General features: G+C 39.9%; 2 protein-coding genes across 2 annotated transcripts in view; both read right to left on the bottom strand.

The window, feature by feature from the left end:
- LOC113047539 (uncharacterized) overlaps positions 1–26514 on the bottom strand; it is a 402993-nt gene that overhangs the window by 159528 nt on the left and 216951 nt on the right.
- LOC113047552 (galectin-3-binding protein A-like) lies at positions 12594–17055 on the bottom strand. Its single transcript, XM_026208926.1, has 5 exons — positions 16781–17055; positions 15833–16036; positions 15602–15733; positions 14454–14715; positions 12594–13885 (listed from the first exon to the last, which is right to left on the bottom strand). Exons 1-5 carry the CDS (start codon positions 16845–16847, stop codon positions 12850–12852), a joined length of 1701 nt encoding a protein of 566 aa, XP_026064711.1. The 5' UTR covers positions 16848–17055; the 3' UTR covers positions 12594–12849.

Raw genomic sequence — 26514 nt, 5'->3', positions numbered from 1 at the left:
CCTGATATCTCCCAAGGGTAACATATAAAGCGTGAAGAGTAGCGGCCCTAGTACTGAGCCTTGAGGTACTCCATACTGCACTTGTGATCGATATGATACATCTTCATTCACTGCTACGAACTGATGGCGGTCATATAAGTAAGATTTACCCATGCTAATGCACTTCCATTAATGCAAACAAAGTGTTTAAGTCTATGCGAAAGAATGTTGTGGTCAATTGTGTCAAACCCAGCACTAAGATCCAATAAAACTAATAGAGAGATACAACCACAATCAGATCATAAGAGCAGGTCATTTGTAACTCTAAGGAGAGCAGTCTCAGTACTATGATACGGTCTAAATCCTGACTGGAAATCCTCACATATACCATTTTTTTCTAAGAAGGAATATAATTGTGAGGATACCACCTTTTCTAGTATCTTGGACAGAAAAGGGAGATTTGAGATTGGTCTATAATTAACTAGTTCTTTGGGGTCAAGTTGTGGTTTTTTGTTGATAGGCTTAATAACAGCCAGTTTGAAGTTTTTGGGGACATATCCTAATGAAAATGAGGAATTAATAATAGTCAGAAGAGGATTTATGTCTCTTGGAAGCACCTCTTTTAGGAGCTTATATGGTATAGGGTGTAACATACATGTTGTTGGTTTAGATGATTTAACAAGTTTTATATAATTCTTCCTCCACTATAGTAGAGAATGACTGGAACTGTTCCTCAGGGGGTCTATAGTGCACTGTCTGATGCGATACAGTAGCTGATGGCTGAATGGTTAAAATTTTATCTCTAATAGTATCGATTTTAGAAGTAAAGTAGTTCAAAAAGTCATTACTGCTGTGATGTTGGGAAATGTCAACACTTGTTGAGGCTTTATTTTTAATTAATTTAGCCACTGTGTTGAATAAATACCTGGGATTATGTTTGTTTTCTTCTAAAAAAGAAGAAAAGTAATCGGATCTAGCAGTTTTTAATGATTTTCTGTAGAATAGGTTACTTTCCCACCAAGCAATACGAAATACCTCTAGTTTTGTTTTCCTTCAATTAAGCTCCATTTTTCGAGCTGCTCTCTATAGGGTGCGAGTATGATCATTATACTGGTTTCCTTAACCTTCCTTAAGCATAAAGGAGCAATTTTTTAAAATGCTAGAAAAGAGATAGTCCATAGTTTCTGTTACATCATCAAGTTGTTCTGAGGTTTTGGATATGCTAAGGAATTTGGATACATCAGGAAGATAACTTAAAAGGCAGTATTTTGTGGTAGAAGTAATGATTCTTCCATACTTGTAACAAGGAGTAGAATTTACAAGAATTTACAGAATTTACCATACAGTCACCTGCGGACACATGCTGTGGAGACCACCACTGGTGCAATGCCCAACGGGATGTGGAAAATGAGACAGAGGATCTCGGGCAAGTGGCCAACGAAAGACTCCTTGTCTAGACATCCTGATCAACACAGTGGAAAACAGGTAAGGAAACAGACATGCAGTACAGTCACAAAGTCAACACGAAATCTACTGACAACAAGAGACAGACACAGCAGGGTATATACGGGAAAATGGGAACAAGCAACAGGTGAGGGCAATCAGCTTGTGCACACATCATCGCCAATGTATCAGTGCTGATTGCCCAGGTCACAAGATGCAGACGATGACAGGACACAGACAACAGGGAAGCCGATGAAGCACTCTGAACCATGACAGTATCCCCCCCCCCCTCTCCTGGCATCCCCAGGGGACTCACAATGATACGGATGGAATTGGTAAATGAGAATGCAATCCAGAATGTCACGAGCCGGAATCCAGCTTCTTTCCTATGGACCACAGCCCTCCCGGTCTACCAGGGATCGATAACCTCTACTCCTCCGTCTCACTTCAAGGAGCCGCCATACCGTGTAAGCCAGAGACCCCTCGATGAGTCTAGGAGGCAGAGGGACAGAGGTCTTGGAGACATGAAACACAGGGTGGATATTCTTAAACTGGGGGGTTAAATTGAGTCGAACCGACACCAGACTGAGCACCTTAGAGATGGCAAAAGGTCCAATAAATTTGGGTCCCAGTTTACGTGAGGGGATTCTGAGAGGAATGTCCTCGGAGGACAATCAGACCTTCTGACCGCACACCTAAAGTGGTGGCTTAGCACGGTGACAATCCGCTGACGCCTTGTTCCTGTCACCAGTCCGAGTGAGGGCTTCTCTGGCGACCCTCTACATAAAGGCATCTCCGAATAAACAAACGCGCGGATAGAACAACGGCGTCAGATTCTTGGAAGGGGAATAAGGGTGGCTTGTTGCCTAAACAGCACTGGAAGGGAGACAAACCCGTAGATGAGACCAGGAGGGAGTTATGAGCATACTTCACCATAGTTAATCTGGAACTCCAAGATGATGGTTCTGCGGACGCCACACAACTTAAGACTCTCTCCAGATCCTGGTTAACACGTTCATCCTGACCGTTTGTCTGCGGGTGATACCCGGAGGAAAGACTCGCAGTCTCCCCCAGCTGTCGATAGAACTCTGCCCAAAACTTAGACACAAATTGGGGACCCCTGTCAGAAACCATGTTCTCCGGGAGGCCATGAATATACGGAAAACGTGATCCAGGACAATAGTCGCTGTCTCCCTCGCTGAGGGCAATTTGGGGAGGGAAATAAAATGTGAGGCCTTCGAGAACCTGTCCACCACAGTAAGGACTTAGGTGTTGCCACTAGACGGAGAAAGTCCATAGCTATGTGTGACCAGGGTCTCGAATGGACAGGCAGTGACTGGAGTAACCCTGCTGGGGGTCGATTGGAGCCCTTCCTCGCAGCACAAACAAGACATGCCGACATGAACTGACAAGCATCCCGTGCCATGGAAGGCCACCAGAAGTGTTGCTTGATTAAACTACAGGTACGAGTCTCTCCTGGGTGGCAAGCTAGTATGGACGAGTGACCCCACTGTAGGATGTTAGTTCGGACCGATTCTGGCATGGACAACAGGCTCTCCGGGCAACCCGCGGGAACTTTTACGTTGCGCGGAGCTGAGCGGACTCCACCCCCCAGGTGACCATTGCTACTACCCGATCGGGGGGCAGAATGGTCACCGGAAGGATGGATCTTGGTTCAGCCTCAAAGATCAGCGAAAGTGCATCAGGCTTACCATTCTTGGACCCCGGATGGTAGGAGATGTTAAAATTGAACCAACTGAAGAATAGTGCACAGTGAGCCTGTCGGGAATTCATAAAATAATAAATCCCAGGAACGGAACCGACCGTGCGTGAAAATCGCACTTCTCCACCTTGTCAAATAAACGATTCTCAAGCAGCCGCTGGACTACTCGCCTGACGTGTTGGACATGGTTGCGCTCATTCTGGGAGTAGATCAGGATGTCATCGACATAAACAAATACAAACCGGTCGACCATGTCTCTAAGCACATCATTGACGAGTGTCTTCCATTCGTCCCCCTCCCTAATCCGGACTAGGTGATAAGCATTGTGAAGGTCCAACTTAGTAAAGATGGTCGCCCCCTGCAAGAGCTCGAAGGCCAATGACATCAACGTCAAAGGATAACGATTCTTGACTGTGATGTTTTCTTGACTGAGAAAAGGGCTAGATTTGGAGCAGCTGGTGGGCTTGAGAATGCCGTGCCTGACAAGAAGAAGGAAGTTAATGGGACACACCTGGGGTCAATGTAACTAAATGGGGAACACCTGGAACAAATTATCATAATAAGGACAGGGACGGGAAGGACCAAATACGGGCATAAGAGGAAGGAGGGGAAAACCAGGACATGAAGCAGGTGGGGAACAAAACACAAGACAAAGGAACACAGGCCTGAAATTACTCCACCCTCCTGGAAGGCGCATCCATGCACCCCAAAACATAAAATGTGGAATGGTGGGTGCTCTGGAGGCCCCTCAGGAAAGACACGGGACAGCAGAGTGGTTCTGTTCCGGGACTCATGACAGACCAGGCAGTTCGGGAATCCTCGGCACTCTGCCTGGCTCTACCTCAGCACTCTGCCTTGAGGAATAAAACACAAGAATCACAAAAATTTGGAGCCCCTTACATTTAAGCAAGTGAAATTAATTGTCATATATGGTTATGAAAGTGGATAGCCGTAAATCCCTGTACAATCCCAAACAATCCCTGTTTTCATATATCATAGAAACAAACGAAAATTGTGTAAACTGAATCTCACCTATTGCAAAATTATCCAAGACTTCTCTCCAAAAAACATTTTAGAGGTTTGTACACTCTTAAAATATATAAATCTAAAAGGAAAGGTTAATGGAAAACATGTTTAAGATGACATGTTTTTGAAAACATGTTATTCACTTATTGATAAGCTGTTTGCTTAAAAAAAAAACAGTTCTGTCATGACTACTTTTAGATGGATTGGCATGGTAATGTACATTAAAATGTGAATGTGTTTGGTCTTTGCAGAATATATTTGCAGAAACTTGCTTCTGCTCATTCTTCTACTGCATTTATAACACATGTATAACATGCCTGAAATTACTCTGTAGCAGATCTATACAGGTGGAGCTAGGTAAGGAGGAGGGTTTCTGAAACGCGCTGCACATGCTACAGCAAGCACTAGCCAAGTATTTGAATGCTGAGCAGCAAGTTTTTTGGCTGTTGATTGAAAAGAACCAATCAGCTGTGCCATCTAGAGTTTAATGAAATAACTTTGGATTTTATTCAGTATAGTGAATAAAGTGTTGCTATCCATAAAGCTTAGCCTCTGGTTTCCTTCCATGTGTACCGCAGCTAAATGCTTTTTTTGCTTTCAGGTTTGCATTAAAGTGGCTTTTGCTGTACACAAGCAGTTGTTGCTGCTGAAAAGCAATTTGCCCTTTTCGTGGAATTTATAGTTAGCTTTATAAGTAATATTCATCTGAAATGTTTTATCTATATGTAACAGTAGAATGTGTTAAAAATAGGGTTGGGTACCGAAACCCGGTACCAATATGGCACCGGTACCTATGGAATGGTATGCACCAAAACGAATTAGAACGCAGATTTTGGTGCCTCATTTCAGTTCCTCCTAAATGCCCGATCAATTTAAATATTTGTCCTGGTTCTTCGAAATGTGCACAAGAAGCATGCACGAGCAGACTCAAACAGAAACAGAGGACACAAAGTGTGTGTCTATCGATAGATTGTTAGAATATCTGTATCTGTGCAGTTCTTTGTCATAAATACAGTTTACAAAAGGTCAAAAGGGAGCAATCGGTTTCTCATCTACTGTAAAGTTTTCGCTCTGTTCACCGCTCATCACACCACAGCTGTTTGCTACAGCAAAATTCTAGCCCTTAACACATATGAATGCATACTTTAATTACACTTATTTAAATTTACTTAATTTAATTATACGTACTTTATACATACACTACTGTGCAAAAGTCTTAGTCTTAGGCATTCAACAATCTCACTAGATTTGTATTAAAATTAATGCCAAAATGAATGTTTGGAAATATAAACTGACATACTACAGCAAAATATATAAATAACTGGCTTAAACCCCTTTTTGGGGGTGAAAATATAATGTGCCTAAGACTTGTGCACAGTACTGTACTTCAAAAACAAAATTGTTGCTACTTTATAGAAGAGTGACCATACAGTCATTCACAGACCTTATTAAAGAAAGACAGCAATCATGTTAACTAAATGTCAGAGTGATTGACAGAGATACAGTAAAACATTATGTTTGGTTTTGTATCAATGACCCAAATCATGAAATACATTTATTAGCCTTAGAGAAAGGGAAACTTGTGAAATGAGAGTATCCAAGGAGCGTGTGAATGCTATGGATTTATTTGAAATATTTTTTATGTTCTTTAATGTTTTCATTTTTATTCTTTTTTATTATTTATTTATTTATTTTTATAGAAGTATAGATTCAGGCACCGTTTAGGAACCGGTACCGTTTTAAAAGTATCGAAGTGGCCCCGGCTATCGGATAAAACCCAACCGATACCCAACCCGTATTTTTATATATATATATATATATATATATATATATATATATATATATATATATATATATATATATATATATATATATATATATATATATATATATATATATATCCTGCTTGTTGTTGACTAGCATCAGCAGTCACATTCATGATATACTGATTCACAAGTTAGGGAGCTAGAGAATGCCGATTGAGAAGCACTCTTATATACTTAAAGTTTAAAGTTAAAATTCTACTTTTATATTATACCTAATTTAGCTTTTGTTTATGGTGAAACTCAGACTGTCCAAAAAAAAAAAAATGTTGGTAGTTTCTGCAAGGACCTTATTACAACCTATATTTACATTTTAAAGTTAAAATTTTGAGTGTAATTTTGCGACTGTCATTAGGATATGACGTATGACTGTCATTGCCAAATTAAAATGTTTATTTAAATTAAATTTGTGGACTTTTTACATGGTCCAACCCAATCTCACGGCTATTTGTACATATTTTATTAGATGGCTTATTCATACGAATGAACACAACTAACCCTCTACACTTACCCTTACAGAAATCAAGCTAAATCGTGATTTACAGTGTCTATACAGTACCTGTGCTTTCTCTAGGATCAAGCCCATGATAACACGATTACATATTGTCATAAAGCACGGTGCACTACCAACTGAGCTATATGAAAATGTCATGTTGTCGACAGGGGAAGCAAGTGTAGTATATGATCTGATGGGTTGTATTTCATTTGGACAAATGACCTATACTGGCGTAATGGTTTGAGGACATGTTGGTGAACCCTAGTTGAGACTAGAAACTATCCCCAAAAGCATTTTATATTGCCTTTATAACAATCTTTTTACTTTTTTTTAAGCACATTCATTATTAATAATAGATCATTTAGCTTTTGTTAATGGTGAAATTACATTGTAAAAAGACACAAAAATAAATTAACATCTTGGATTATGTCTAAAGAAAATATATTGATTAAGTGTGGTATGGTTTTCATCATATATAACCATTTTACTTGAATTTGTTTTATTTTCTTTAGAAAAATACATATTTTTGATTAAAATTCAATGAAAAACTGAAGGTTTGTAACAAACCAATAATATAATACAAATAAATTGCTGTAACAAAGTTTATTTTATTATTATTATTTAAGTTTAAGTTTCTTTGTTTTTGGTTCAGTGTTTTATTCATGTGTGTAAAATAAACGTGGGATGAGTTACACCAAAGTTAATATATGGTTAGGGGTTTGTGCAGATCCTCAATCCTAAGCATGTGTCATAGTAATAATGATAGTGCACTTGGTTTTATAAAATATATCTAACAATAATCTCAACGTCATGTTGGAATAAACACCACAAACCTACGTAAACCACTGTATGAGGCCAATGCAGACTTCTAAAGACACCCATACACAAAGGTTTTTGGGTTAAATGCCTATAGACTGTGGCGTGTGGGGGAGTCAAGCATAAACGGTTCAAGCTGACCACTTATCTTTCCACTGAAGCTGCCCACATCTGGTTTCCTTACTGGTGACATCAAGTCAGAGTTCAAGTCATGCCGGCTGCTCATATAAATAGTGTAGATACAATGTGAGGTATGTATGCTAGGGAAAGTATCCCAAATGAATGAGTCACAGGAAAGAAAACCAGTGAAAGGACTGTTCAGCCATTAGGAGAATTCTGAGTAATGTTTATAGCATGAGCAGATTAACTGTATGTGTCATTAGCAACATACTACAATTACATCATTGTTCGTCTCAGTCCCTTTGCTCTCTGTAACTCCATCAGGAGTTTCCACTATTTCTTAATCCTTTCTGTCTTAAACATGTGAAATAGAAATTATTTTGTACAATTTATTTCTTATTTTATTTTCAAATCATATACTTCGGGGTCCTACTTCAGATTAGCAGCTGGCATTTAGGTCTAAAAATTACCCCTTGCAATTTTAACATGGTATTGGCAATAACAAAATTATTTATAAAGAAAACAACAACAAAAACTATACAAACTTTTTATGTATTTATTTATTTATTAGCATTTTTTAAGTCCCTAAAAATATTTTGAAAACGTTAACAAATTGCACGTTTTCAAAAAATAAAACTTGTCGTGTCTGTGTAAACTACAAAAATATGAATTTGTGAAAATGGTGAAATCATGCACATCTGTATTAAGTGTTCCTGTAGTCCTGTTTCTTTACAAAGTGATGTTACCAGCTACTGGTCTAAACAGGCATGGGTCAGATACTGGCAAACAGGTATATCGAGGGCAGATACAATAATAATTCTAGGGCAAGCGTGGGTCTTCGATGAGCAAACAATATCCTTTTGCTTGGAGAGGGATAAGTACCGAACAATACTCGGCAGTTTGAATGTTATCTAAGTGTGATGGGTTACAGCTATGTTAAATCAGTGTATACAGCTATTTGTGTGTAATTAGTGCAATGGATAATGGAAACTTAAAAAAAAGAAAGTAGTCTGGGGTCTGGGGTGTAGTGCAACAGTTAGTGTGGAATCCATGTAGTAAACGGGTGAGTGAATGGAAGTTCATAGAGCAGGTCACCTTGTGAAAGGGGAACACATTTCCGTGTTTGAAGTTGTCTGATGTCAGTTTATTGTCACTTGATTCATAGGTAAACGTAAAATATTTAATATTTTTAGTAAGTGTATTATTTTGTTTGTTTTTACTTGTAAGTATTTATTTTAATTTAACATTTTTACGCCATTCAAATCTGTTGTATCACTTCAGAAGTGGCCTAATTCATTGGTTTTGCTTAGATTATTTTTATGCTACCTTAATGTCCTTTATTGGTAGCCACAAAAATAAGGAACCCATTGTCCCAAATACGGATACAAACCAGCTCAAATATATATATATTTTCACCACAGAAGAAAATCAGTTTGGAATGGCAATGACAGTAAAGTAAATGTTGGCAGAATGAAAATCTTTGGTTAAACTTCCCTTCTAATCTAGACAAAGGATGACAAATAGTACTGTATTTACTTTTTATGAGTTGTTTCAAAGTTTTGACTTTTTTATTTAAACATTTAGGAAAATAGTATTAAAGAGTAGGTGTTTCTTTTGAATGGTGGTGATAAAAATGAATACCAAAAGGATGATACATTTGAATAAAACTGTGCAGCTCACAGTCTGAGAGATTGCATATCTCAATGAATAAATAGTGGAAAAATTAATTTATAGTGACCTTTACTGAAGAATCACCTTGTATGGTAGATTTCATTCTTACTTGCTTAAGACCCCTGAGAAAAGTGTGGGCTTGAAAGAAACGAGGGTGTGGAGCTGGACATGGCAATTAGAAGCATGAGGGGAAATGACACACTTGAGATGAAATGAGCAGAAATCCGTGCCTCAATTCCTCATGGCACGCCACAGCCTGAAGAGAAAAACAGAGATGTCTACATCTGAGGACAGTCATACACCCCTTGCTCAAACAGCTCATCTGTCTGAGATGCGGCTGGGATGTGTTTTTTTTTTCAGGGTCCTCACCTAACAACAGAGCTCTGGGATTCCAAGATATAATCTATTTCAGGAATTATTGCTAATATCGTTCCTGATACATGTCTGTAGTTTTCGGTCTCTGTGTTTCCCATGTGACATAGTTTCCCCCCGTCTTTTTAATTAGTCATTCTGTTTACCTGGTGTCTTGTCAATTATCCCATTAGTTCCCTTTGCCTGGTTCAAGTTTATAAGCCCTCAGTTCGTTCGTCCGTTCTTGCCAATGTTAAATTGGTTTACTTAACTGTACTCCTGGATTTATCCTATTAAAAGTCTTTTTGTTGATCTTCTTCGTGCTTGTGCTGTTTGTATCACCAACACTTGAATGTTCCACTGCTGGACATTTTTAAATACAGAGATTTAAAAAATAAAGAACACATAAAATACTGATTATTTTATGAAGCAGAGAACTGGGGTAAAATGGCCCTCTATTTGGGACAAGAAATTTTATAGAAATATAAGGACTCGTGAGCACTCGTTTTTTGAATCACAAGGCAGGTAATTAATGTTATGTGAGTATATAAAATGTACATAAAATATAAATATGTAGTATATATATATATATATATATATATATGTATATATATATATATATATATATATATATATATATATATATATATATATATATATATATATATATATATATGTAGTATATATATATATATATATACACACACACACAAACATAAACTTTGTAGTATGTATAAAGTATATAAAATGATCTAACTAACTAACTTTGATCTGAACAAATAAACAAGATGATTTTTTTTTTTTTACAAAATGGTGGTTACTGGGTAACTTAAAATATTGGTTGGAACTATTTCCACCAGAACTTTAATTTTCCACTATGTAATATATTAATATTTTGTATATAAAAAATGGGATATTTTTTAAACATTATGCAAAACTATGATGCAACAACATTATAGGATAACTGAAGCTTTATGTCCTGAAAAGAGAAGTGATACTAACTCATGGTTGTGTAAGTTGTTGGTGACGCTTTTATAGTGAACTTTTAAACCAAATGTAGGGAATACAAGTGAAATATTATTACATAATTTTAAAGAAGAAATCTACGGGACCACTTTACAGTGAACACATGTTTTGAGAATGATGGGGATAGAAACATCTGGCTAACATGAACAGCATGTTAGAATAAAAATGTAAGTTATGAACATTTTATTTTATTTTTTTACTGTATCCAATTCACCATCCCATCCTTACAAGTATCACAAAGCACTGAGGTACCTCAGGGTTCACTTATTGGCACGCTCCTCTTCTAATTGTTCATAGCTTTCCCTATCACTGCTGCACCGATTAGCAGCTCTATACCTATTATTTCAACATAACAACACCAGAGCCTACGAGTGAATCTGGATTTTTTCTGTGGATTAAAGAGCAGCACCCCCAACTCAATTAATCATTTATTTTATTTTATTTTATTTTTTTGCCCCAGATATATTTATAAAATCATGGTCTGGGTATAAGAAGCAATACAACCTGTATATAAAATATTTATTGAAAAAAGAAAAAGAAAAATGAATGAACAGTAAAACATGTTCAAGAATTAACATTTTAATGAATGAAGAAAAAAGTCCTCGAGTATAGTGATTTTAAAGAGTAGCTCTCAACAGTTTGTTATAAATGAAGAACAAAGTGCTATTTTATCCAGACACAAATAGTTCTCACCAAGGAAATAACATAATTGTGCAACTGTGATGTGAGTGTGCCTTTTTAATGTCATTGATGTGAGACATCTCAAAGTATTTCAAGAGCCTGGCGAGACACAGAACAAGTTCTAACACAATAACTAGTTATTTAATGTATTTCTCAGAACAAACTCATCAAAACAGCATTACTCATGGTAACACTTTTGTTTTTTAAACTCTCAACCAAACCTTTAAAACTTAAAATGTATTCACATTTCCTCTGAAATGTGTCATGGTGTACTGAGGTGTTATCTAAAACTTCATGGCAACATTTTATTATGTTTAACTCTGTGGCCTGCTACAGGAAATTTTCACTAGACTGGAAAAATACACAATATGCTGCTCAACTGTAAATTAGAGTGAACTAGTTCAGACTTTCAGAAGATCTCTATCAGACATGTTTACAAGAATTGTACATGTTTTTATAGTGAGAGGGAACATGTTTACGGAATTTCCTTTTTTTGACTATTCAAAAGCTATTCTCAAATGTGTTATGCTTGAAAGGTTTCATCAAATCTACTCTGCTTTCTTACTGGACAGAGAATTTTTAGAAACATCTGAGTGCAATCATCATAAAACATTACAAAGGAGTACAGCATATTTAGACCAGCAGGGAAAAAAATATATATAATTGACTGCTTTTGTGTTTTTGTTAATGGATGGGTGAATGTGAATATAGAAAATATGGCGCATGTTCTTATTCAGACAGTCTGTGCATTCCCATGGAATGAAGATTTGTATCAGAAAGTTACTTTTAAAAGTAATGCATTTCAGTATTGCATTGCTCCCTCAAAAGGTAACTGATTTATTGCGTTATTAATATTTTATGAAAAGTAATTTGTTATTATACTTTTGCATTACTTTTTCTCATCTGTGCTTTGGCTTTCTTGTTTGTTTTTAATATAAAAAGTTATATTTTGGAGAATGTTAAAGTCCTTTCACACTGAAGTGAAATGAATAAGCTTCAGGCTGAAGGACAAGCAAATTCATGTCTGTACAGTATAGGGCACAGCTCAAACAAACCAACTGTGCTCAGATTCTGGACACAGTTAAAAAAGGTTCAACATTCTTCGGAAATGATAATAAGATAATAATAATAATACATTAAATACTTATGTTATATTTATCAGAAATCATTTTTGCTCAGTATTGCATTATTGTAAAGTAGCTCAGTATCTATTTTTTTTTTTCATACTGTTTCATTTTACTTAGAATATGACAAAAAAAATTATTAAAGTATAGAAACTGTGTATCATCCTGTACTGGCATAGGATGGTTTTACAATTAATTGTTTTTAGGAATGTTAATATTTGCACAATTAAAAGCGAGTTTAAATAAATGTACCATTTCTTACAAACTTACCAACAGGGTAGCATGAAAACATGAGAAAATAACACAAGAAATTATGAAAATGTTTTATTTATTTTTTTTGTATGATTTTAAATGCATCTTTAAACAATCAAACATGTTAATGTCTAGCAATCAGATCATTACATGAAATAATCAAAATGATTAAAAACATTCACTTATTATTATAATGATCATAAACCGACATTAATCATTATAAATGAAGGTTAATCATTATTTTAATTTGATTGAACTGTATAAGCAGACCTAAACTTTATCACTGGTAGAAAATGCGATGATATTAACAGCTTTCATTCAGATATACTCTGGACGTACTACAAATCTGAAACTGTAGTCATCAGGACAGGGGTTTGGCAGACCCATACTGCCGTTATTTGGAACCACTGCCATGTCGTTTTTGAAATCTTGAACATGAAAGACGTTGTTTTCATTCTTACAGCTGAGAATGAACCTATTGCTGTAGCGAATGGTGCTAGTGTACATGTACTGATTACCATTTGCGAGAAACCTTGCAACAGGAAAAGAATAACATGAAATACCATAGTTAGAGCATTCCTGAGCACTAAGAAACACATGGGCTTGCCACTGGACATTTTTTTCTCTGTAAAGAGCACTGGGGTGTGCTGGAGTGGAGAATGTTTGTGTTCTGTTATTTTGGCTGTAGTAGTACTGATGGTATGGGTAATTGACGGTTGTGTCATTGATAAATACACTCCACTCATCTCCAGTGTAGATTCTGGGTAGATACTCACTACTCATGTTATCCATTTGATTCCTGATCTTAGAGAAAGGCAGAGCGTTGAACTGAAAACCTCTGAGCAGACCAGTTAGGTAGAGTTTCTCATGATTCTGACGGAGAGCGCTTGAGGAAAACTGCATTTCATAGAGTTTATCCACTGGGATCAAGAGGAAACGGATGTGATTCAGGAGACTTGCCTGTTGATCTGAACTAATCTCATCACCTTTGTCTTTGACCCATGTCTCCAGAGCTTCAAGAAGAAAAGCTTCATCCTTCACAATCAGGTCTGAGCGCTGCAGAAGAGCATCCATCATGTGAAACGAGATGGTGCTCCACACTGGAGAGCTTATGAGGAACTCACAGTTCCAGGAAAGATACTGAAGGACGTTGTCTTGAAGAACAAGGTCACCTGTGCGAACACCGTACTCGTACATGGATACCTGTGTATGGAAAGTGTTGTCTTCAGGAAGGAGTGAAGTGAAGGCCCGGCCGACATCCTCCATAAGCTTCTTAACTCCAAAGATGTACGCCAGCTGATGCAGACATTGAGCTGACATGATGGAAACATCAATCTGCCGTGTGTACAAATACCTAAGCAAAAACAGATACCGTTGAATCTTTCTCAGGAAATAATGTAATTTGTGGTTGTAACTGGTGGCTACAATAACTTAAAATAATCAATTTAAAGGCTTGAATACACTACATAAAAAAAACATTGTCTAACTGCATACTACCCTAGGCACCTATACACCTCATTACTAAGAGATGCATGGCAAACTGCTAAGGGCACTGAGTGCAAGTTTCACAAAACTAACCACATTACAGCTTTTTATTTCTTAGTTTCTTTGGTATCGGAGGCTTCCATTTCAGCTTGCCCAACAAACAGCAAGAAATAGAGATTGAGTGAACAAATGCATTTCAAACCACTGGATGCAAACCCATATCAGCTAAAGCTCAGCTCCACCTAGGTTAAACTGTATATAGTCTTTTAAACTTATGTTCCTTTGTCTGTCACACAGACAGTGGACACTTTTCCCTCTTAGCATAAGAGCAGAGCAATTGGATATCTACTTAAGAAAACTATTTTGACTGGACTGCTGATGATAGCCATTGTTCAACTGAGAGGAATAAAATAAAGAAGCGGTCTTCAGAAAGTTACCTGAGAAAAGCAGAGACATGAGGATGGCAAGTCTGGCTGACATCAACTGTGAGGTTTCTGGAATTATTTGTTATGTTTAGCTCTGGATAAATCATGAGGATCATTCTGTGCACACAAAATGTCAGTTCTTCCTTCTCACTGGTGTCTTGTACATTAATTCTGAAATCACAAACATCTCCACTATCAAACAGAAGACCAAGATCATCAGATAAACCCAGGCTGTTATCCAGAAAGAACTGACGATTGCTGGTTATGTTTGTACCTGCAAAGAAAAGGTAGTAAAATAGATTAAACTCCCAGTGGAAATGTTGTTTTTCATAGAAACACCCTTGTTGTAATCAGTGTTACCTGGTTACTCTTTATGGAAAGTAATGCATTACATAACATTTACATTTATTCATTTAGCAGACACTTTTATCCAAAGTGACTTACAAATGAGGATAATGGAAACAAAACTTTTACGGTTTGGAATGACATGGAGGTAAGTGATGCAACAAATGGCTTGTTGTTAATGGGTTTTATTGTTTTTGTCTTTTGTGTGACGGTTTTCTGACTGGGACACAGCATCAAAGTATAGGGCGTAAAATTTCCATAACACGCTTGAGTCATTTGGCCAATCACAATGCACTGGATATCTGGCCAATCAGAGCACACCTCGCTTTTCAGAACGATGAGCTTTGTAAAAAAAAAATATGTGTTTCAGAAGGTTTTAGATCTTAAACCACATAAACACATTATACACCAAATACACAAAATAATGTACTTTTTAGCAACATCATATGACCCCTTTAAAATGTTTAAAACTGGTCGGAAATTAAATGTTTAACAGCGATCCCTAGCGGCGGATAGATGTTGTGTAGCCTAGTGGGTGACATCTGGGACCATTTTAGTTTCTGCACTTTGCCACAGATATGGAGTGCAACACTCATAAATTTTTCAATGAATAAATATGCTTTTTTAAATGACACTGAATATTTGACTATGCTTGCATTCATAGAATTAATGTTGTAGTAATAAAACATCTGAACAAAACCAAGACAAAATTAATAATATAAGAAAAGACAATTAGGCAATAGAGAATTACAGGGCCTAAATCTATTCCCACAAGCAAGCATTGTAATTTCAGCATGATCCAGTAGATGTCTTACCAGTCTCACAGACCACTCCTGCGTCCTCTTTATGTGAGCAGTCAGTAACACCCCAACCTTTGAAGCTGCATTCAGACAATGAGCTCTCCGAGCCTTTACAGTTCATGTCATCCAGCCAGATTGGACCAGAGCCTAAAAAGTATAACAGAACACATGTCAAATATGCTACTTTTATTATCACAGCACTTTTAAATATAACATTTAAATTCTCTTTTAATTCTGCATTTATACCTTCTCCATATTTTCCTCCAGGTGTAAATGATATCGCTCCAGGAAAGCCCAGTTGACGACACACCACTTGTGCTTCAGCCAGTTCCCATCCGTCATCACAAACTGTACCCCACTGTCCATCATGGTAGACCTCCACACGACCAGAAGAAGGCAAATTCCCCACCAATCGGACTCTGCTCTCACGTTTAGGCTTTGACTCTTCATCTGTTTGCGAAAAATACGCTTGTTTATTTAGAGGGTTCATAAACATTGGACAGAAAGTCCATGTCTAACAATCTGCAAAACAATGAAGGCTACATTTAAGATAAACAGCTTTGCCAAGATTTAATGGTAATAGTACATGCCAAAGTTGGTCTTGGTGAGCCACAGTTGTGCAGAGTTTTGGTACAACCTTTATAAAAACTGATTTGCCTGTAGGAAACCTTTAGACATTAATTAGCTTTTTTAGGTATGTTTGATTACCCTTACGAAAGGAAAATATATTTACCAATATATTTCTTAAAATATATTGTGATATATTGTAATATATTATTTTCCCTTTATTTATTTTCTAATATTTTATATATTTGAATACATTTAATAATATATTGATGATACATATATTATATAATATATTGCAAAATATACAAATGATTGCCGCTTTCAATATATTGCAATATATTGGAAAAAATAAATATATATAAGAATATATGCCTAATATATTGCATGATATTTTCCAATATACTGCAATATATTTTTGTTTCATAAGGGTATCCAGGCTCTCCAGCTCTCCAGGAATGGCCAATGACGGTCCTGGAGAACCACATTCCTGTAGACTTCAGCTCCAGCCCCTGAGGTAGTAGTATAGTCTTATATTTGTAGACACGTGCATGTTGTGTAATATTTATAAAGAAAGTGCAAATGCAAATGACATTACATAATTTTAAAACAGTTGTATAAACTACTAACCAAACAGGGTCCAACGCTGTGCTGACACATGGAAAAACAGCAATGTCCATAAAATATACTTGGTCATTTTCTTGCTGGAAACTCTTTAAAATAACAAAGCAGGATGAACACAATTAATGAAGGTTCTTACTGAAGACTTACGAACCGTCTTGCTTTCATTTAAATATCTGCTAAATGAGGTCAAGCAATGTGAGATCACAAGCACTGTCCAATCACAAGTCTACCTTAAGTTTCAGTCAGGCTGAAGGACTAAGTTTCATTTCACAAGAAAGCTAAATCCTGACTAAGTGTGCATGTTCAAACAAATCCTGGCTTTTTGAGTTTGCTACAAAAACCTTTCACAAAGCAAAGGGGAGGTTCTCAAGCCATTTCTCAACACTAGTGTAGGCTATGTACATAAAAAATATATGCTCAAATAAACATTGACATTCCAGTGACTTCTGTGACCGGACCTCGCTTTGAAACAGATTTGAGCATGATGCAGCTGAAACACTCATGATTGCTGCAGATTATTGTCACATATATTATTATGCATTGGCTTTTATGTACTGATAACTGTACATTTAGAATCTGAACAGAAATTCAAGAGTGCCAGTACAAAAAAAGAAAACAAAGAAAAAGGAAAGCTATTGCAAAATGAATAAATGTGAATGTAATAACTTTTTATGGTCCACCCTCTTGCCAACAATTTTATGGTCCACTGTCATCTCAGTTTTAACAGGTAAAATGTATGTGGGTGTGACCACATCTCAAAGAAGAACTCATTAAATAAAAGCAAACTCTTTGACACTCCGATATTTATTTCAAACTTGTACAGTTCCTTGCCAAAGAAACAAATATTATTGTGACAGTGATATTTATTAACATGAATTAAAGCACAAAGGATTTGTTAAATTTGTTAGTTTTTCTTGTAGGGTAAATATTGCTGGCATACTTTGGTGCTAGATAAAGTGGGCCACTTTGAAACTTTACTAATTCACATCCCTTAATAAACTAACATTCACTGATGATTTTCATGTACATAGGCATGTAGCAGACACTTACAAAGCGACTTACAAATGACAATAGAAGCAATCCAAACCAAAGAAGGGCAATAAAAAGTAAGTTCTGTGATAAGTATCAGTTAGCCAAATGCAGTAAACATTGCCAGGTTTATTTTTATTAATTTATTTATCTATTGTCATGTAGAATTGACATTCATAAAACGTAGGTGTGCAGATAGAAATTTCAAGTCAGAGATGGAAGAAAGGAAAGTGAGAGCATAAGAGAAGATGAGGCATGAAGCTGAAACTGTGGAGTGAAGAAAGAAATTAAGTTAAAGCAGTGGTTCCCAACCTTTTTCAACTCACGGCCGACACAACCAAACACATATGTTTGCACGGCCCACTGCAAAAAATTAACTGACCCCACTTTTAAGTTAATAATTTACTCAGAAGCTAGATTGTTAACTGTTTTGGCACACACACATATGCTAAATGCATTCAGGATGAGTTTGAAACATATTTCCAAAAGAAAACCAATTAGAGCTATATCAAAAAGTTGTAACGTCTCTAAAACAGACATAAGTAAAAATACTCACTATAATAAGGGTGTAACAAAATTTATAGACTTAAAGCAAACAATATAAATAAATAAATCCTGTGTCCAGGGACTTTTTTTCCCATGCATTGTTCATAGAGCTCATTAATTGTAGCGGTGCCTCAGGTGTTAAAATAGATTTGTTATACATTAAACAGGTTTACATATGTGTGAGCGGTGCAGAAGCAACAGCGAGTTATTGTAACGCGAAAGTACATTAAAATAATGCATGAGCGCGAACCTGGAGTTACATAGGCATTTGCCCAGTCTGTTCTGTTCTTGCGCTAGGTACGTTGCATTCTGATTGGATCGGATAGCATACTGCGGGAGGTCAGGGACGCGGAAAATGGTGCTATAAAGTGCTTTAGAAATCGCTCAAATCATTATTTTATGGCGATTTCGATTAATTAACAGAAAATAACTCGGACTGGCGGCACTCAGCAAAACGGGAAAAGATCCAAGCAGAGCTCGGCAGCGGGTAGACAGTCAGCGGAGCAAGCAGTCAGAAGGGAACACACTGAAAGCCATTTATGCACATTTGAATCTGTTGTTTTGTAGCATATGCAGCAAAAATAGATAAATTTGTGGTTTATTATAATACTAACAATTTTAGTATTTTTTTGTTACTTAATTATATATATGAAATGATGTTATGTTTTGACTTAGACATTTTTACATATATTAACAATATTATTATTTATTTTAAAAGTAATTGGCGGCCCAACTTCAATGCCACCGCGACCCACTAGGGGACCATGTCAAAGACCACAGGTTGAAAACCACTGAGTTAAAGGAAATGTAGATGCAGAGTATAACTATTCAAATTATGTTCACAATTAAAATTCATTGATTAGAGAAAATATGAATGTCAACATGATATGTGCAACATGAAATCAGGTGTTTTGAATTTTATGGATGAATTGAGTGTATTTATTGATTTTACTCTTATAGCTTTAACTTACACTATGTTACAGGACAGAAGTGTCGGAGACCAGAGATGGCAGGTAATGGTTTTATTTACAAAAGCAGATGTAAGATGAATGGGAAGTGATACTGTCCTTGGAGTTGAGCTGAATGTGTCACGGTAGGAAATCCATTGTTTCCTCCGTGTCATGTTTTGTGTTTGTATTTGTACTCTCGTAGTCTCCATGTGCTCGTTTGGTTAATTGTTGTCACCTGTATGTTGATTGTCTCGCTCCAGCTGATCCTCATCTCCACTCAGCTATAAATACTCACCCATCTCTCTGTCTGTTGTCAGATCCTCATTCATGTTTCAGCCATACAGTTGGATTACCGTCTCCCGTGTTCGTGTTCTGGATTATGTTCGTGTTGTCGTCTTCGTGTGAGTGTTCCGGTCTGTTCCTGGTTTCATCCATTGACCGTCTTCACCTTCACCACCGACTTCACCATCCAGCACTTCTCACGCCACCGTAGACCTTCTATCACCATTGCCTACATTCTGGACAAGTTTTCAATAAACCATTTCTGATTGCCTGCATTTGCTTCCTCCTCTTTTACGAGTCGTGACAGTAGGATCTGACCATCATGGAAGCAGCAGGCGATCGCTCCCCATCTCATCTGGAGGAATTTCTGCAGAGAGCCGTTGGTCGTATGGATTGCCAAGACAAGGCGATAGATGAGATGGGTCGAGCTTTCCAAGCAATGGTGACGAAGGTGTCCGAGCTCGCTCTCCAGGCTCAACAACAACAACAACCGCCACCCGCTGCGCCTCCCACGCCACCCACACCGCCGATCGTCTCCGGGGGGATTTCCCAGTCCGAACCATGCCTCCCCATCCCTGAGGAATATGAGGGTGAGCCAAAGTTTTGTCGATCATTTCTGTCACATTGTTCTCTGCACTTCGCCCTGCAGCCCCGCACGTTTACCACCGAGGAGATGAGGGTGGCATTCGTCTTGTCACTTCTGACGGGGAGGGCTGCCCTCTGGGGGACGGCGGTGTGGGAGAACCAAGACAGCTGCTGTGCCTCGTTCCACGCCCTTTCGGAGGAGATGAGACTTCTCACGGACCTATGTCAGGAAGACAGGTCCGTATCTGACTATTCTATCGAGTTCCGCACCCTGGCGGCGGAGTGTAAGTGGAACGAAGAGGCGCAGTGGGATCACTTCCTGCATGGGTTGGCTGACCGCATCCAACAGGAGATCCGCGCCGTTGAGCTCCCCACTTCTCTCAATGGCCTGATTGACCTCGCCATCAGAGTAGACAACCGACTCGACCAAGCCGCCAGACGGAGGGGGAGAGCAGTTCTCGCGACCAGACCGGAGGTTCAGCGTCAGCGCTCAGAGGTTGCGGTCAGCCCACCTGGAGATCTTGAACCCATGCAGGTGGGGCGAGCTCGGCTCTCCCGGGAGGAGAGGATCAGGCGGAGATCCCTGGGACTGTGTTTATACTGTGGCAGCCAAGAACATCACATCCAGCGCTGTCCGTTAAGAAGACCAAGCCCGATAGTAAAACGGAGGCTACTATCGGGTGGGATCTCTGCCAGGAAGACCTCATCTACATCGACACTCCTTCCGGTGAGTCTACGGTGGTCCACCCACGCACTCGATCATCACGCTTTGTTGGATTCTGGGGCCGAGGGTAGTTTCATGGACTTCAGGTTCGCTAGTAAGCTCAACATTCCTCTCACCTCCCTCAAACACCCCATTGCACCCTTTGCACTCAACGGACACAGACTGCCAGTCATCACACAGACCACTTTACCTGTTCCTCTCATCACATCTGGTAACCATACGGAGGAGATTTTATTTTTCATCACGGACTCACCTCAATCTCCCATTGTTCTCGGTCACACCTGGCTCCATAAACACAACCCCAGGATCGATTGGCGCCTCGGATCGGTGGTTAGCTGGAGCGAGGAGTGTCATTTGTCTTGTCTTTTGTCTGCTGGTGTTAATGTTTCTGAGTCTGTGTTTCAGGGGGAAGCAGTGGAGTTGGCTAATGTGCCCGCGGAGTACCACGACCTGAAGGAGGTGTTCAGTAAGTCTCGGGCTGATTCTCTTCCTCCTCATCGTCCCTATGACTATGAGATAGAGTTATTGCCAGGTACTTCTCCGCCTAAGGGCAAGTTATATTCTTTGTCTATTCCAGAGACGGCGGCCATGGAAAAATATATATCCAGTTCTCTAGCAACGGGGTTCATCCGCCCTTCTTCTTCTCCAGCGGGGGCGGGGTTCTTTTTTGTGGGAAAGAAGGACGGATCCTTGCGACCTTGCATTGACTACCGAGGGCTGAACAACATAACGGTAAAGAATACCTATCCTTTGCCGCTTATGTCTTCAGCTTTTGAGAGGTTGCAGGGAGCGTCCGTTTTCACTAAATTGGACTTACGTAATGCTTATCATTTGGTCCGCATCAGGGAGGGGGATGAGTGGAAGACTGCCTTTAACACCCCTAGAGGCCATTTTGAGTACTGCGTGATGCCCTTCGGGCTAACAAACTCGCCAGCAGTCTTCCAAGCACTAGTTAATGACGTGTTGCGAGACATGGTCGATCTGTTCATATATGTTTACCTGGATGACATATTGACTTTTTCTTCGTCTCTCCAGGAACACGTGCAACACGTACGACGAGTGCTTCTGCGGTTGCTAGAGAATGGATTGTTTGTCAAGGCGGAGAAATGCGTTTTTCATGCACAGTCTGTTTCTTTTCTAGGACACATCATTTCGACTGAGGGTGTTCGCATGGATCCTGAGAAGGTTAAGGCTGTGGTAGATTGGCCATCCCCAGAGTCTCGCAAGGCCCTGCAGAGATTTCTGGGGTTCACCAATTTTTACCGGCGTTTCATTCGCAATTTCAGCCAACTAGCCGCGCCTCTGACCGCTTTGACCTCCCCTAGTTTGACGTTCGGTGGGCATTGTTTTTCGGTCGTTTCGATTTTACACTTTCTTACCGGCCGGGTTCCAAAAACATCAAACCCGATGCTTTATCCCGTCTTTTTGAGCGTTCCGATCGTACTGCTACTCCCGAGCCCATTTTACCGGGGACCATCATTATCTCCGCGCTCAGATGGGAGGTCGAATCGAAGGTTTTGACTGCCTTAGAAGGGGTAACGCCCCCGGCTCGAACCGATTGTTTGTGCCGGAGGGGTTACGGTCAGACGTTCTCCAGTGGGGTCATTGTTCCAGTGTTGCTTGTCACCCAGGGGTTAGTAGAACTAGGTTTCTAGTCAAGCAACGATTTTGGTGGCCTGGTATGGCTCGTGACGTCCACGACTTCGTCATGGCTTGTTCAGTTTGCGCTATTGGTAAGACTTCCAATCGACCTCCAGATGGGTTACTCTTACCGCTGTCTGTCCCTTCGAGACCCTGGTCCCACATTTCGCTAGATTTCATTACCGCCCTCCCGCCCTCTAAGGGCAATACAGTGATTTTAACCATAGTGGACCGGTTTTCGAAGGCGACTCATTTCATTCCCTTGCCCAAATTACCATCAGCCAAGGAAACAGCGGTAGCTGTCATTGATCACGTCTTCCGTATACATGGCCTTCCGACAGACGTGGTTTCTGACAGGGGTCCCCAATTTGTGTCCAAATTTTGGCGAGAATTCTGTAAATTGTTAGGAGCGACTGTTAGTCTTTCTTCCGGGTTCCATCCCCAGAGCAATGGTCAAACCGAGCGAGCCAATCAGGATGTCGAAAGGGTTTTGCGATGTTTGGCTTCCAATAATCCTTCGTCCTGGTGTCAGCAACTCTCAATTGTGGAGTACGCACACAATTCTTTTCCAGTGTCATCTACGGGCATGTCTCCATTTAAGTGTAGTTTAGGGTACCAACCACCTAATTTTGTCAGTACGGAATCCGAGGTTTCGGTCCCCTCCGCACACGCACTAGTCCAGAGGTGTCACCGCACCTGGACCAGAGCTCGCAGAGCTCTGCTCCAGGCTAGGTCGCGCACCAAGGCTAAGGCCGATCGCCACCGGTCGAAGCCTCCCCGTTACGTCGTCGGTCAAAGAGTGTGGCTTTCAACCCAGAATATTCCTATGCGTTCCGTTTCGAATAAGCTTGCTCCCAAATTTATTGGCCCGTTTTCTGTTACCAAAATCATTAATCCGGTAACAGTGCGTCTTAGCCTTCCTCCGGCGTACAGGAGGGTTCATCCCGTGTTCCATGTATCCAAAATTAAACCGGTGATTTTTTCCCGTCTTAACCCGACTGCCCCGGTTCCCCCCCCGCCTCGTATCGTTAATGGGGAAACCACGTATTTGGTTAATCGTATTCTGGACTCTAGACGGAGGGGACGCGGATTTCAGTACTTGGTGGATTGGGAAGGTTACGGTCCGGAGGAGAGAAGGTGGGTTCCTGCTCGGGACATACTGGATCATCGCCTTATAGATGATTACAATCTACAGGTAAGGCAGGCTGGGAACGTCAGGTGACGTCCTAGGGGAGGGGGTACTGTCACGGTAGGAAATCCATTGTTTCCTCCGTGTCATGTTTTGTGTTTGTATTTGTACTCTCGTAGTCTCCATGTGCTCGTTTGGTTAATTGTTGTCACCTGTATGTTGATTGTCTCGCTCCAGCTGATCCTCATCTCCACTCAGCTATAAATACTCACCCATCTCTCTGTCTGTTGTCAGATCCTCATCCATGTTTCAGCCATACAGTTGGATTACCGTCTCCCGTGTTCGTGTTCTGGATTATGTTCGTGTTGTCGTCTTCGTGTGAGTGTTCCGGTCTGTTCCTGGTTTCATCCATTGACCGTCTTCACCTTCACCACCGACTTCACCATCCAGCACTTCTCACGCCACCGTAGACCTTCTATCACCATTGCCTACATTCTGGACAAGTTTTCAATAAACCATTTCTGATTGCCTGCATTTGCTTCCTCCTCTTTTACGAGTCGTGACAGAATGGTGATATGAAAGGTGATGGTGGAGATGGTGATGAAGACAAGGGATACACACACACTCACAGTAGAGACAGGAGGGAACTTTGAGACGTTGGAGAGAGGTAAGTACAATGCTAGGAGTCCTTGAAGTCAGCAGTTAGGAGAGTCCTATGTGCAAACAAGACCGGACATTGGTGAAGTGCGAGTGAATGCCTTTTGAGTGTTTGCTGATGGGCGGGTAGATGAATGGCAGGTGTGCGTGATCAGTATTCCAGTGAGGTAGTGCGCTGAGATTGGGTGGTGTTGGAGCCTGGCGTGTCTGTGACAGGACCCCGACGTTATGGTGGTCTTCTCAATCCACCAGGTATTCGAGTTACCCGCCACGACACTGGGAATCCAGGATTTCGCGAACCTCCCAAGCAGCGCCATCATCCAGGATGAGTGGAAGGGGGGTCTCAGCTGTGGTTACGCCAGGCTCTGTGGAGAGAGGAACAGAAGGATTGTGAGGTTTCAGGAGGGATACGTGGAATGTGGGGTGAATGCGGTACTCAGGTGGGAGTTGAAGTTTATATGTGACAGGGATGATCTGCTCCGTGATGGTGAACGGGCCAATGAACCTGGGACTCAGCTTACGGCACGGTAGACGCGAATGTCCCTAGTTGACAGCCAGTCCTTCTGTCCTGGTTGATAGGACCCTGCACATTCCTTACATCCATGCACGTACCTCCTGATGTCAGATGCCATGCTCTTTTAGCAGGGAGAGGGTTTTATTGACCCCCGGGTGACCAGTGCCATGTATTGTAAGTCTGGAGGGCAACCCGGCAGAGCATTGGTGGGAGTCTCTGAGGAGGGAACGGTTTCTGGGGACCAGGAGATCGGGCTGACAATAAGGTTTTCGGGAAGTATTGCGTTGGGTTCTTCAGCTCTAATTTTGGATGAAATGGCAATAGAAGTTGGACAAACCGAGGAAACGTTGGAGTTCTTCAAAGGTTGAGGGACTTGGCCAGTTTCTGATGGCATCCACCTTCCCCTCATAGTCGATGATCTATCTAAGGAACTGCACTGAGGGCTGATGTAAGGAGCATTTTCTGCTTTCAGGTAGAGTTGGTATTCCCTCAGTATTCCCTCAGGTGTTTCAGGACCTCCGCAACATGGTAACGATGTTCGGTCAAGCTCCGGGAGTAGATTAGGATGTCATCAATGTATACCAGGTCAAACTTGTGGAGGAATTCCGTCAGGGTTTGGATCCAAAAGTGCAGTTGCATCCACGACTGCATATGAGTGGTGAAGCGGATGGAGAGTTGGATGAAGTGTTCAAGCCCGATGGTATGCAGCGAGATGCAACTGCACTTGTGGATCCAAACCCTGACGGTAGGTGGTGATGAGGGCTTGTTCGTTCCACCCACTTATGGCAGCGAGAGTCCTGAACTTCTGAGCATTATTAACAGATATCTTGCCTTGTTTTAAATTATATAGTTTCTCTCCAATCAAAGAATCCCACACGGGTTTTCCATAGACCACTCTGAAGTGGTCTACAAAACTGGGGAAAGACTGAATGACAGGGTTATTTTGAGCCTACATAGAATCCGCCCATTCCAGAAGGAAACAAGATGCATTAAGAGCTGGGGGGTGAAAACTTTTGGAATTTGAAGATCAAGGTAAATTGTACTTAATTTGTGTACCGGGAAACATACAAGTATCTTCTGTTGCTTACGAAGGGCAGAACTAAATGGAAAAAAATATATATTTCCACAAAATAAGACAAATTTGGCCATCTTCATTGTGTACAAAAGTTTTCACCCCCAGCTCTTAATGCATCTTGTTTCCTTCTGGAGCATCAGTGAATGTTTGAATCTTTTAAATAATTGTGTTTGAGTCCCTCAAATGTCCTCAGTGTGATAAGGTGTATCTCAAAATCATAAAGTCCCTGCTGGAAAGGGTTCAAATATGCAAAGATACTGGAAAACTGAAGAATCTGCAGGACCTTAAAGATTTTTCTGAAGAACACTGCTCAGTTTAACTGTTCAGAACAAACAAGGGACTCATGCACAACCATCACAAAACAGAAAGACAGCCGAGGATCATCAGGTAACAGAACACAGTATTAAGAACCAAGGGTTCCCAAACTTTTGAGTAGGGTTATCTTAATAATTTCAGCATTTTTTTTTGTCTGGTGGAATAAATGTTAAAATATTTTATGTACAATATCTTACTCAGGACAGTACTAAATAAAAAATAACATGCATTTAGTATGATCTCTGTTATTTTTTGAAAATTACTCATATTTTCACAGATTCTGCAAGGGGTGC

This window comes from Carassius auratus, chromosome 28 (genome assembly GCF_003368295.1).
Source record: "Carassius auratus strain Wakin chromosome 28, ASM336829v1, whole genome shotgun sequence".
Classification (NCBI taxonomy): domain Eukaryota; kingdom Metazoa; phylum Chordata; class Actinopteri; order Cypriniformes; family Cyprinidae; genus Carassius; species Carassius auratus.
This window is presented reverse-complemented; position numbering and strand designations above follow the sequence as displayed.

Bases quoted from the DNA above. Each gene is read 5' to 3' on its own strand.
- LOC113047552 (XM_026208926.1), bottom strand. From the start codon at position 16,847: ATGACCAAGTATATTTTATGGACATTGCTGTTTTTCCATGTGTCAGCA. The intron at 15,734-15,832 runs GTATAAATGCAG...TATACTTTTTAG, and splicing joins TGGAGGAAAATATGGAGAAG to GCTCTGGTCCAATCTGGCTG. The intron at 13,886-14,453 runs GTAACTTTCTGA...GTTTTTGCTTAG, and splicing joins CATGTCTCTGCTTTTCTCAG to GTATTTGTACACACGGCAGA.